At 53.3% G+C, this 13,191-nt stretch overlaps 1 protein-coding gene across 1 annotated transcript; it reads left to right on the top strand.

Moving 5' to 3' along the window:
* Positions 1-1,641: 1,641 nt before the first annotated feature.
* TRIM50 (tripartite motif containing 50) lies at positions 1,642-9,350 on the top strand. Its single transcript, XM_058569009.1, has 6 exons — positions 1,642-2,040; positions 5,047-5,142; positions 6,091-6,321; positions 6,428-6,450; positions 7,577-7,701; positions 8,680-9,350. The coding sequence occupies exons 1-6, from the start codon at positions 1,642-1,644 to the stop codon at positions 9,267-9,269; spliced, it is 1,464 nt and encodes a 487-aa protein (XP_058424992.1). The 3' UTR covers positions 9,270-9,350.
* Positions 9,351-13,191: the final 3,841 nt, after the last annotated feature.

Here is a 13,191-nt window from a genome sequence, read left to right on the forward strand (position 1 = left end):
TAACAAGTAAAATTAGCTTTCTACCTGCCTCTGCCAGGTCTCCCTTGTTATGGGGTAGAGACCTCCCCCGCTGGTGGACTTGGGTGCTTGGCCTGTGGGGGTCGTGGCCTGCTGGTTCAGAGTGCCTTGTTTCTTAACACTCCTGGAGAGCCTCTCCCAGCCGTCTTTTCCAATCCATAATTTCCCACCACACCCCTTCATATTCATAGTATATTATGACCATATTTATTAACTATAACAAAATGTCATTGAAATTCCAAACCTTTGAAAGACTTTATATAAAAAAGTTCATAATTCAATAATATTGAGTAAAAGAAGTCAGACACAAAAGAGAACATACTACGTATGGAATTCTTTTTATTTGAAATTCAAAACCAGGCCACATTAATCTACAATCTGAGTCAGGATAGTGGCTACCCTTATTAGGGGTTCTGACTGGGGGTGCATGAGGAAGCCTCTGGGTGCTGGAGACGTTCTGTGTCTTGATCTTGTGAGTAGACATATATAATGTGCACATCAAGTGTATGGTTGAGATTTGTGCACTTTATAGTTATACCTCAATAAAAAAATCTAAATAAGTAAATAAAAATACCTTCAAAAAAGGAGAGAGATTCAGACAGAATTGTGTCAAAGCACAAGTCTGCCCCCATTTGGGGTCTGCAAGGTGTGGATGGGTGCCCAGTCCCTCTGTCCCCGCCCCTCCCTCATGCCTGGCCAAGGCGAGCGCCTGCACGTTGCAGTTATCAGAGCCGGCCGAGCAGAGGCTGCCTCCCCAGTCCCGTGATGTGGTCCAGTTTCCACCTGATTCTGGGCGACCTTGGGGACACGTGGCTGTTGCTAGGAAAGGGGAGGAGGACGGGGCAGGAACTAGGTGGTGGAGCAGGCGTCCAGCTGCAAACCCCAGGTCTCCGTGCCTGCTGTCCCATCCTGGTGAGAAGAAAAGGCCCAGTGGATCGGGTCAGTGATGCTGGTGTGAGGCCCCGGTGGGAGGCTCAGGGGGTCGTGAGAAACCAGGTAGTCCAGCGGGGCGTCTCCGTGGGTCTGCTGCCGACTCTCAGCTCAGTGCTTTTCCTCTCTCAGTGCCAGTCACGGGGGAGCAGGGTGGGAGACTGGGTGACAGCCCTCCTAGGTCCCAGCCTCTCTGGAACAGTGCTGTGCTAAGAGCACTCTCTGCCCCCGCATGACCTGGGTGTCTCGAGTAACTGTGGATATGCGGGTCTCAGTGGACATGTGTGAAGGGTGACTCGGGAATCTCTGTTGTAACTATGCTTCCAAGAGTTGCTCTCCAGTTTGAGCACTGATCCTGAAGGTGGGAAGGCCCTTTGCTTGTTTTTGCTGTCCAGTTCTAGGTCAGAACGCCTGCTGGGCTGGAGCTTGGTTATTAGTGTCGCTCCAAATGACCCTGCAGATGGCCCCTTTCGTGGTTACCTCCAAATCTGAGTAAAAAGCGTAGAATTATGTCTCCAAGTGACTACTTTTTTCAAGTCCTTTGTTTTAAAGATGGAAAATAGGCCCAAGGTCATAGTGGGTCTGGCATCCTTCAGAGCCTCTAATTTCCAGGGGCCCTTGGAGGTCGGGGGCGGAGGGGCGGAGGGAGCAGGCTCGAGGAAGGCCGCCCTGTGTTCCAGCCGGGCGGCGTGGATGGCGTGGCAGGTGAGCATGCCCGAGCTGGAGGACCGCCTTCAGTGCCCCATCTGCCTGGAGGTCTTCAAGGAGCCCCTGATGCTGCAGTGCGGCCACTCCTACTGCAAGGGCTGCCTGGTGACTCTGTCCCGCCACCTGGACTCGGAGCTGCGCTGCCCCGTGTGCCGGCAGGAGGTCGACGGCAGCAGCTCCCCGCCCAACGTCTCCCTGGCGCGGGTGATCGAAGCCCTGCAGCTCCCCGGGGACCCGGAGCCCGCGGTCTGCGAGCACCACCGGAACCCGCTCAGCCTCTTCTGCGAGAAGGACCAGGAGCTCATCTGCGGCCTCTGCGGCCTGCTGGGCTCGCACCAGCAGCACCGGGTCACCCCCGTCTCCACGGTCTACAGCCGCATGAAGGTGGGTAGGAGATGCTGCGGGGCGGGGAACCGGGCGGGGAGGGTCCGCCCAGCCCAGCTCCTGCGCTCTCTGGCGCCATCGCCCGGCACAGAGGGGTCCCGGCCCGGACTCGATTTCCCTCCAGCCCTGTCCTGGAGCAGAACTTGGAGCGTTCATTCATTTATCCATCACGTTTTGAGCAGCTGACCGAATGCCCAGGTGCTGGGGATTACAGCGATAGCATGAGGGAGCCCTCTTGCTTGTGTTAGCCCCTCCCCCTGTGTTAGTTTCTTTGTAGCTCTCTTTTGTTTCTTGAGCGCTGCCCAGACCGCACTCTCAGGCACATGGGGGCAGGACTTTGTTTTGTTCCCTGGGGGTATTTCTGTGCCTAGAGCTGTGCCTGGCATGTAGTCACTGCTCAGAATGTATTTGTGGAATCAATAGATTCCTGCCCTCCTGGAGCTTTGCCTCAGATCTACAGATCATCATTTAAGACGCATAATGATAACAATGGCAGCATCTTAGGTTAATACGTTGGTCTAAGGTTTATGAAGGGTGGGGTTATTACTGAATTTTACAAGTGAGGAAACTCAGGCTCAGAGGAGGTAAGCATCTTACTCAAGGTCATACAGCTTGTCAGCGGCAGAGTGAGGACTCAGACCATGGCCAGTTTTCTTTCCACTGCCAACAGATCAAGAAAGGGCAGGAAGGGCTTTCGGTAGTGCATCGTTATAGGGTACCTGGCACAGTGTTGGGGGGAGGGGGCAGTAAAGATGAGGAACCACAAATACAGGTGAGGGCGGGAAGAGGAAACAGTCCACAATCTGTAGGCAGAGGGCCCTCTGGAAGCTGTTCCAGGGGTTCCCTGGCCGAGTGCTCTGGGCAGCATGTCTTTGCTCCTTCAACCCTGGGAGACAAGTAGGAAACATGCGCAGGGCCAGCCAGGTGGTTCACCAGCCCCTCCCACCCACAGACATTTACTAGGCACCTACGATGTGCCAGTGCCCATGGTACAATAGGGGGCAAAGAGGCTCACCCTGCCCTGGGGGACCTCACTGTCTGGGGGTCTGACAGAGAGTCCCGTGTGTCAGGTGCTGCTGTCAGGGTTAAATACAAGCAATGGCGAGATCCTGGAACATGGATCCTGCACGATCTCAGATGTTCAGGGGAAGCTTCCTGGAGGAAGTGGACTGCTAAGCTGAGGCCTGAACCACAAGGAGGACTTTATAGGAAAAGAAGAGGAGGAGAAGCATTCCAAGTACAAAGACAGCACGTGCAAAAGACCAGGAGGCAAGCAGCATGGCTATTTGAGGAAGTGAAAGTCATTCCATTAGCTCAAGGGAGAGTGAGTTGGGAGCAAGATGGGGCAGGTGAGGTAAGCAGGGGCCAGGTCATGGAAAGGCCTGTGTAACATGTGAAGGGATTTGGAGTTTATTCCGAGGGCCGTGGTGGGGGTGGGGGCACTGGAGGGTTTTCAGCAGTGATGTGACGTGGCCTGACCCCTCTGCCGGAGGGAAGGTGTAGAGTGGGGCTGGGATGAGAAGGGGGGTCATCTACACTTGGGTGGGAACTGAAGCCACAGGAGTGGAGAAGACCAACCAGGAGAGTCTGCGGAGTGATAAGGCAAGACACAGATGATGCCCCAAGGAGCACCAGGGTTTAAGATTTGGGTAGAGAGAGAACCCCAGAAAGAATCGAGAGAGGGAGCAGGAACATTGGTTGAATACAGCCTCCTAGGAGCATTTTCTCGGGACAGATCCCTTGTATGAAATGTCTGCTGAGAACTGGAAAGATTCTGTTAGATTTAGCAGTAAGAACTATCATCTTGGCCAGAATAGTTAGAGAGGAGTGTGGAAAGAGGAGGCCAAACTGCATTGTGGTGACACTGAGCCCACGTTTTCTTAGCAGAGGGCTGACCAGAAGAGAGGGAGACACGCAGGAGCTTGCTCGTCATTTCTGGCTAGGAGTGGGGACAGCTTGAGTCCTGCTTTAGAGCTGGCTTTTTGTGATCCCAACACTCTTCTCTGTGATGCAACTAAATTGTGTGCCTTTATGAGATCCCTTTCACGCATTCCTGTTTTCTGCTACTGATTGAGATGTTGAGATACTTTATTTATTCATTTATTTGCATAATTCTGTTTTCTCTCACTGTGGTCCGGGTGATGGGAGAGAACTCATCTCATCTCTCTCTGCCTCGGGAGGTTACCACTGGAATGCCCTTCTCGGGCTGCTATGAGATCTGATGCCTCGTGATCCAGAGCAGGCCTCTGTGTCCATTTATCCCCACACTAGCTTTATTCTTTTCCAGCTCCCTTCCTGAAAGGCTCTTGCAGCTGCCTTCCGCTTGGCAACTATCTAGGCCCAAGAGTCTGTACACTCCCCAGGCACAGACCAGCAGGGTCAAGTAGTGCCAGACCGTAGTCCAGATGGTCCTGGTTGGTCCCAGTTGGTCCTAGGTCAGATTTGGGGCCAGGGAAGCCCAGGAGAAGTAAGTTTACTTCAGCCTGGGGAGGCCCCAAATCCAGGCTGGGGCCAGGCCTGCTGGGGATGGGTTCAGGTCTTTGTAGGAGCAGGGAATCACCAGGTGGAACCTGGGCCACTCTGTGCACCCAATGGTGCCTTGGGGCCAGCCTTTGTGTGGTGACTCTTGATCAACTGCCCACTAATCCTGGGCCTGCTGGTGACCGGAGAGTTTACTTGGTGGGTTCCCTGCAGGCAGCATCCCACCCAGGGTGTGTTGGCTTCAGATTGTCAGGCGCCCCTCTTGGATGTTGTGCGGTGATTTCCAGGTGGCATCTCTCTCCATGTCATGGAGATCCTCTTCTCCCTGGGCAGTTCCTGCCATCAATGTGGAATATTCTTGAATAATCTTACCTATTTGGGGGTCAAGGGTACTTGGATAGCTCCCTGGTTCCACTGGGAGTGCTTGGGGATGCTCCCAAGAAGGGTGAGGCTCAGGGCTGGCCCCGTGGAGCTGAGAGGGTGAAGGGATCAGCTGCTCAGGGGGCCATGGCATGTTGCCTCCAGGAGGAGCTTGCGGCCCTCATCTCTGACCTGAAGCAGGAGCAGAAGAAGGTGAATGAGCATATCGCCAAACTGGTGAACAACAGGACCCGGATTGTCGTGAGTGCCCTTTCCTTCTGCCCCAACCCTGGGCCCGGCCACCTCCCCTTTCCTGCAGAGCCCAGTTCTTGTTTGTCCTTTACGGAAATCCTTTCCATATAAAGCCAGAATTCAAAGCATTCCAGGGTAGGGCGGGGAAAGTGCAAATCCTCTGAGGGGAATTCAACACAGTTGTCAGGACCGTCTCCAAGTTGGCTTGTGTCCTCCACGTCCTTGGGACTGAGATAACCCAGAACCTAAGTCCTAGAGGTAAACAGCCCAAACGTGGGCATGACTGCCCGCCCCCTGCCACCTGTGTCTGCTTAACCTTGACAGCCCGTGTGGTGCCCTCCCAGTACGTTGGAGCACAGGCGAGGAAAGGCCTGGAGCCCTTGGTGGCTGGCTGCTTTTCCTAAATGAGAGGCACATTGGGTCTGGGCTGGTGTGGAGCCTGGGACCGTGCAGGAGGTCATGAAACCGGAGCAGGAGACCAGTGTCCCTGGACATTATCTCATTTAACCCTTCTCACCCTGGAGAGGGAGGTGGCATTACCCCCGTCTGATGGAGGCAGGACTCAGGGTCACACAGGCATCCCAGGCTGTCTCATCCAAAGCCTGCTTTCCTGGGGCCTTTCAGACTGTTTTCAGTTGTGGAACACTGTGGTAAAGCAGAATCTTACGTGCACGCTTAATAGTTAAGAAGACGAAAGCAGAGCCCCTGCATTTGAAATGGGAGCTGGGGGCCCAGCATCTCTCCTGCCACTGTTGCCCTCTCCCACAGCCACATCTAGGATCCCCAGGCACAGTGAGAACACCCTGGCAGGAGTCAGCCCTGGGACTCAGGTACCAGGAACAGCCCAGTCAGGAAGGCCCAGGAAGACCTAGGCTGCCAGGCTCTGGGGACACTGAAGTCAGCCATAGCCAGGTGGCTCCGCGAGGCTCCAGCTGTGATCGCCCCTCCCTGTCCCAGAATGAGTCCGATGTGTTCAGCTGGGTGATTCGCCGAGAGTTCCAGGAGCTGCACCACCTGGTGGACGAGGAGAAGGCCCACTGTCTAGAGGGGGTGGAGGGTCACACCAGGGGCCTTGTGGCCTCCCTGGACATCCAGCTGGAGCAGGCCCGTGGCACTCGAGAGCGGCTGGTCCAGACCGAGCTTGTGCTGGAGCAGTTCAGTAACGAGAGTCACCACGAGTTCATCCGGGTGAGTGGACAAGGAAGTGTCCCCATGACGAGGCCCCCAGGGTCCCAAGAGCCTCTCCCATCCTAACAGCTCCCCCATCCCCTAACCCACCTCTCTTGTCTTCCAGAAATACCACTCCATGGCCTCCAGGTAATAACCTCGGAGGGAGCTCTCGGCGAGGGTCTGGTGGCCGCGGGTACGGACATCTCATCTCCACTAGTTTCCCCTCTTCAGTTTCACCAGTGCCTTGGGAGCAGCTGCCCACACCTCACCTGGCTCTGTACTGAGCCCAGGGAAAACAGAGAAGAAAGTCACCTCCCTGCCTTCAGGGTCCCGAAGACTGGTGGGAGGCAGATGGTGAACTATGGTTACACCACTGTGGGCACCTAGAACAATACAGGTTCACACAAGCTACAGAAATATCCAGAGGAGGTGACGGTGGGCGGGATTGGCAAAGACTGTGCCCAGGTGAGAAAGCTGAGAAGGGCAGAGGACAGGAGTTTGCCAGGCCAGTAGAGTCACATGAAAGGGTGAAGTAGTGTGCAGACTTGCGAGTATTATGAGAAGTTCAGTATAGCTGGGGTATAAAGTATGACACAGGGCAGAATGGGAGATAAGGTGGGAGAGGTGGGTAATGGCCAGAATGAGGGGCCTTGATACATGCACTACGGCTTGTGGGAAGGGATGGGATCCATGTTCTAGTCCCTAAAATGAATAATCTGTGTAGTTCCTGGGCCTTCTTCAGACCCCATTTATGAGAATCTCCTTGTTTTCTCGAATTTCCTTTAGTCTTAGGGACAATCTGGTTAGGAGCATTGGTTTAAATGAATGGACAGAGAACCTGATTGGCTGAGTTTGGAGCAGGTATCCACTCCAGCTGTGGCTGGGGGCCAGGGTTCCCGACGCAGAGACATTAGCATGCATCAGAACCACCTGGAGAGTTCGTCAAAGCACGGATCACTGGGAAATCACCCAGTAATCAGTTTCTGATTCAGCAGGTCTGCGGTGGGACCCGAGAAAATTTGCATTTCTAACAATTCCCCAAGTGATGCTGCTGGTCCCGGTGGTTTGAGAACCACTGATGTAGTGTTTACCCTTCCAGGAAGGAGGCAGGTCCTCTGAGAGCAGGGTGGCGGGGAGGAAGTGATGGGCATCTTGAGTGCATGGTCTTCTGGGCTGTGGATTGGCTGGTTGGACTTGCGTACCGATGCGTGGGGGGCGGGGGAGGGGGCGCACGGTACACAGCTCCACCGTCACTGTGAAATGTTGCCTCCAGAGCAGAGCTCCAGCAGGCCCGGCCCTTGGAAGGTGCCTTCAGCCCCGTCTCCTTCAAGCCAGGCCTCCACCAGGCTGACATCAAGCTGACTGTGTGGAAAAGACTCTTTCGCAAGGTTCTGCCAGGTGAGGCCCCAACCCATCCTCTTTCCTGAGGGTGGCCACCCAGGGTGGGCAGCAATTTGTTGGTTGTGTCCGAGTTTAAGGTACAAAGAACTGGAAGAGAGGCTGCATAGGCTGGTGGGGAGCACATGGGAGTGGGGTTCCCCCAGACAGCTTGGGCTCAAGCTCAGCTCCATCTCATACTAGCTGGGTGACAGGGCGAGTTGTGTACTTTCTGAGCCTCAGTTTCCCCATCTGTAAAGAGGGGCTATTAACATTCATCTTGCTGGGCTGTGTAGTTTATAAATATACATACCTATGTGCGTGTGTAGTTTAGTGGTTAATAAATGGTGGCTATTGCTCTGTCAAAAAATAACTCAGAGACATTTAATTAACCCCTTCATTACTAGCACGTAAGGGAGGTCAATCAGTAGACTGATTTCATCCAACAAAGGCAAACACAGGGCTTATATAAGAGAAACAGGGAGGGGAGAAAAGACTGCAGACATTCTCTGAAGCGTGAATGTGTTTGCACATTTTGGGTGTAAACTGATTAGCTGGCAGCTAGCAAAGAGGTCAGTTGGGATAGTTTGTCCTTGAATAGGGTGCTCGGGTATCAAAGAAAACAGCTGGCATTGTTATGAATTCTCCAGAAAACTGGGGGAGTTTAGCTGTGGAGCAGAGTGACAGGCTGTCTTCCAGGTCCTTCCATCAGCACCTTGGCCTTAGATGGGCCCGCACCATTTCTCTTACCAGACTGCTTCTGCTCACGGCTGTCCATTTTTTCCATCCTTCAGGCATCATCCGTTTATTCAGCAAACATCCTTGGGGTGCCTACTCTGTGCCTAGCCTTCTAGGCCCCTTCTAGGCCCCATGGATACAGAGAGGAGGCTGATGCAGTTCCTCTCCCGAGGAGCTCGAGGCCTCCAATCAGCCTCCCTTTGGGCAGGGTCTGCTGCCTTCTGCGTGGCTTTCAAACACGCCTTCTCTGATCTTTCCTAGCTCCAGAGTCCCTCAAGCTGGACCCTGCCACCGCCCACCCTCTCTTGGAGCTCTCCAAGGGCAACACCGTGGTGCAGTGCGGCCTCCTGGCCCAGCGCCGCGCCAGCCAGCCCGAGCGCTTCGATTACAGTACCTGTGTCCTGGCCAGCCAGGGCTTCTCCTGCGGCCGCCACTACTGGGAGGTGGTGGTGGGCAGCAAGAGCGACTGGCGCCTGGGGGTCATCAAGGGCACAGCTAGTCGCAAGGGCAAGCTGAGCAAGTCCCCAGAGCAAGGCGTGTGGCTCATCGGCCTGAAGGAGGGCCGGGTGTACGAGGCCTTCGGCTGCCCGCGGGTGCCCCTGCCTGTGGCCAGCCACCCCCACCGCATCGGCGTCTACTTGCACTATGAGCAGGGAGAGCTCACCTTCTTCGATGCTGACCGCCCCGATGACCTGCGGCCGCTCTACACATTCCAGGCTGACTTCCAGGGCAAGCTCTACCCCATCCTGGACACGTGCTGGCACGAAAGGGGCAGCAACTCACTGCCCATGGTGTTGCCCTCACCCAGCGGGGCCGGCCACCTCACCCCCGCACAGCCCACCAAGCTGTGAGGCTGCTTGTGGGGTTGCCTGCCCACAGGCTCTTCCCAGCTGGGCACAGGGACTTGAGGGTTCCTCTGGGTCCAGCGAGCAGAGGTGACATCTTTACAATTTGGGAAGGTCTTCATGACTGTGTGTCCCTAGAAACATTTAATGATAAGGAGAAAAGGACCATAATCTCTTCCCCATCAGCCACGGGCGTGTTTATGAAACTGTTTGCAAGGTTATTAACCTGCTTATTAACCAGCAGAGCCAGGCCTTGGTGTGCACGGGTCAAGCTGGCTTCCCTTGGTCCCTCCTAACCATGCTCTCTGCTTACTCTGCCAACTGAAGGTGGAAACATTCCCACACATACTTTTTCCTTATCATTGTGAACTTAAAATAACTTAAAGGATAATAAATTTGACATTCTTTCTCTTTAAATGATTTGCAAATGTTAATTGCTGTGCATACATACTGCTGTATGCTCCCTCCGGTCTTTAAAAGAAGCTCTAACCTCTGGTGGGGCCAGATCTTGCTTTCACCGCCCCCCCCCACCCCCGGCCCATTGGTCACATCAACCACTCTTCATGGCTGTGTCCTCGAAGACGTCTCTTGACTTCCTTCTTCATTAAATGAGATGGAAATGACACTACTTCAAGGCAGAAGCTAGGCGAGTCCAGACAGGGCTGCGGCCCATCCCTGAAGGCTGCCGGGCACATGGGAGTGGGCCCAGAGCCCACGTTATTCATGGGGAGCCTGGCCCTGACCACAGCTGATGGTGTCCACCCCAGACCAAGGCTGGGACAGCTGAATTCTCTCCCAAGAATCTGAAAATTGCAAGAGAGAGAATGGTTGGGGCTGAGTCATCTGTAGCCTGGTGCTTTAGAGAGCAGCTCCTCAGTCTTGTGCCTCTGAGGTCTGTGGAGCTGCCTGAGACTTGCCTTCCATGGAGAACAGCTCTGCCCTGGCACGTATCTACATGAGCCACATGGGCAAAGGCTTGACCCATAGCCTGTCTGACTCTTCAGGCCCAGGAGATTCATAACCCATGGCCTCCCGGGCTCTGATGAGGTGTGAGGCTTTCTGCCCCACCTCCCTCCAAGGGGAGCTGCGGACTACAAAACAGTTCAGCTTCATCTAGAGCTGATTCCCCAGCAACAGGATTCCCCACAGCTCATGTGGGAGTCATCGGCCCTTTGGTTTCTGAGTCTTCCTTCTTGGTGTGTGCAACAAGGACCACGTGGAGCTGGCACCTTTGGCTAATTCCCCTCCTGCTGTCTGCTAAGCAATAAACTGAGTCAAAAGGTGCCTGTTGTGTCTCTCCTGGCGGAAGCTGTTGGGCCTGGGCCTTGGTTGCTGTGTGCCTGACGCCTTCCAGACCTGGGTTTTGGCTGTGCGGCTCTCCCTTCAGTTCCATGACTGGGCTGAAGAGTGCTGCCCTGCTAGACCCACCCATGTCCACCCTGCTCTGTGTCCTGGGAGGCTGGCCCTGATGGATTGCAAAACCCTCTGGCTTCCTGTTGGGTTCAGCTGATGGGAGGGACTGGCAGGAGATTCCAGGGCAGGGGAAGGGGGTTTGAGGTGCTTATTTTCCTGGTTTCCTGCCTGCTGGGCTATGGGCTGGCGGCTTCCCTCTTCCAAAGACTCCTGGCAGGCAGCCCTCCCCTTTGGTTACTCTTCCCTGTTCCTTCGGGCCCAGTGGTGAACAGTGCTGTCGCTAGCCCTGAGTACTGCACCGTCTCCTGTAAGTTCCCTTAACTCTGACCTTTTTTTAAATAAATACTCCCTTCTTTAAAATCTCTTCAGCTATCTTTTTTTGGAGGTCTTTCTGCCTTCGGCCAGACTCTGACAGACACAATGACATACCTCTGCACCCATTTAATAAATCCCTCTTTTGTTTGGCTAGCCAGTTAGTGTTTGTGCTTGCAGCCAAAAGATCTTAACTGATACACAACCAGTATGGAGACGGCAGAGGAAAGAGCAGTTAATTCTTCATGTGGAGTTGGCGTTTAAGCCAAAAGAAGTGGAATAACAGGCAGAGGAGAAGAGCCTCTAGGGCTCTAGGTTTGCAGAGGGATGCTATAGCTAGAGCGGGACCAGGGAGGACCATCACTGCTACTTCAGTGTATATGAACTTGATTGTGTAGTAATGATAGTGTGGGAGTGGGTGAGTCTGCCCAGGGAGAAAATATCAGACTGATGGAAAAGGACGTCAGAGGATGGAACACTAGAACATAAGGAGTAGCTTAGACAAGGCAGCCAAACTTAGAATGTAGGAAACTTAGAAATGGTCAGAGAAATGGGCAAGTATGCCAGCAGGAGAGGTCCTGGAAGCCAAAGCTTTCCAAAAAAGAAGGTGTGCTCAACAGTGCCATGAAATCCCAGCTTCGGCAGGAAAGGCCTGAGGAGTGTTAGGAGACTCTTGGTGGCCTTGGGGGGAGCCATTTCAGTGCAGTGGGGTGGAGGACAGACTGCAGGGAGTTAAATAGCAAGTGATGAAGAGGTAAAGGCAATGATTGCTGACTCCTCTTTTAAAAAGTTTGATGTGAAGGGAAGAAGAGAACTGGGTCATGAGTTTGAGAGAGAGTGGGATTAAGGCATTTTTAGGACAGAGGAGACCCTAAAACAGTGCTGTCCAATAGAAATATATGAGCCACATATGTAGGTTTAAGTTTTCTAATGGTTACATTTAAAAAATCAAAACAGGTCACCTAGCACGCAGATCTTGGTTTCTAATGTCATTCTCTGATAAAAGGAACCAGGGCTCTTTGGAGAAATGGCTGATTCTAGGACTAGAGAGGAAATACACAAGATGAGTCTTGAGTATCTTGTAGTGTCAGAGGCAAGGAAGTGCTCAAAACCAAACAATAATAGAGGCCTGTCAAAGAGACATAGGAGCCAACTGAAAGCACTCCCAGTGGCCAAAGCGAGAACAATTTGAGCAACAAAATCAAGTAGCACTGGATTGCAACCACAAATAAACATCCATGAGTCCATAATGGTATAAATAAACGACTGACTAATTAAATAAAGGGGGAGAAGAGACAAATCTGTGCAGAAGAACTCCAAATAATTTATTTTGCTACTCCATCCTTAAAGAGGGGGAGCACAACCCCCCACTCCTTAAGTGGGGGCTGCAGATAGTGACTTCTTCCCAGAGGACAGAGGGATAAAGAGTAGCTTTACAGCGGAGAAACTGGACAGACTCTACCTTGCCCAGGTGGTCAAGGTCAACATCAACAGTGATGTCATGTTGATACTATGTGCCCTTGATATGATGAGAATGGTACTTTACCTGTGGTCTTCCTCCCCAAAACCTATAACCCCAGTCTAATCGTGAGAAAAACACCAGACAAATCCCAATTGAGGGACACTCTACAAAATACTGATCAGGACTTCTCAAAGCCCTCAAGCTCATCGAAAACAAGGAAGGTCTGAGAAACCGTCACAGCCAAGAGGAGCCTAAGCAGACACGACAACTGACTACAATGTGGAATCCTATGAGATTCGAGGACATTACTAAAAACGAAGGGGTTTAGGACGGGTCAACTCTGGCTCAGCTGGTTGTCCAGCACACCAGTTCGTGCTCCATTCATTCATTCACTCCTTCATCAGATATTTATTAGGTCCTTATTGCCAGAAAGACACTGGTCTAGGAGGTAGGAATGGATGAGTGTCAAGACCGAAAAGGATTCGCCCTCATGGAGCTAGCTTGGGAGTCGGAGACTAAAGCATAAAAAAACACAAAAAGCGAGGAGCGAGCGAAGAAGTGGAGAAACGCACTCCCGCCGTCGGCCTCGGCCTCCTCACCCGGCAGGAGCGCGAACACACACACACGCCCTGCGGAACTCGGTTGGGCACCGGAGCTTCCGGCTCTGGAACCTCCGTGCCCTTTGACCCCAGAAGTCCTGGCGCGCTTCGCGACAGAGCCGTAAAGGCGCGCGCGGAGTGG

This window comes from Diceros bicornis, chromosome 26 (genome assembly GCF_020826845.1).
Source record: "Diceros bicornis minor isolate mBicDic1 chromosome 26, mDicBic1.mat.cur, whole genome shotgun sequence".
NCBI lineage: Eukaryota > Metazoa > Chordata > Mammalia > Perissodactyla > Rhinocerotidae > Diceros > Diceros bicornis.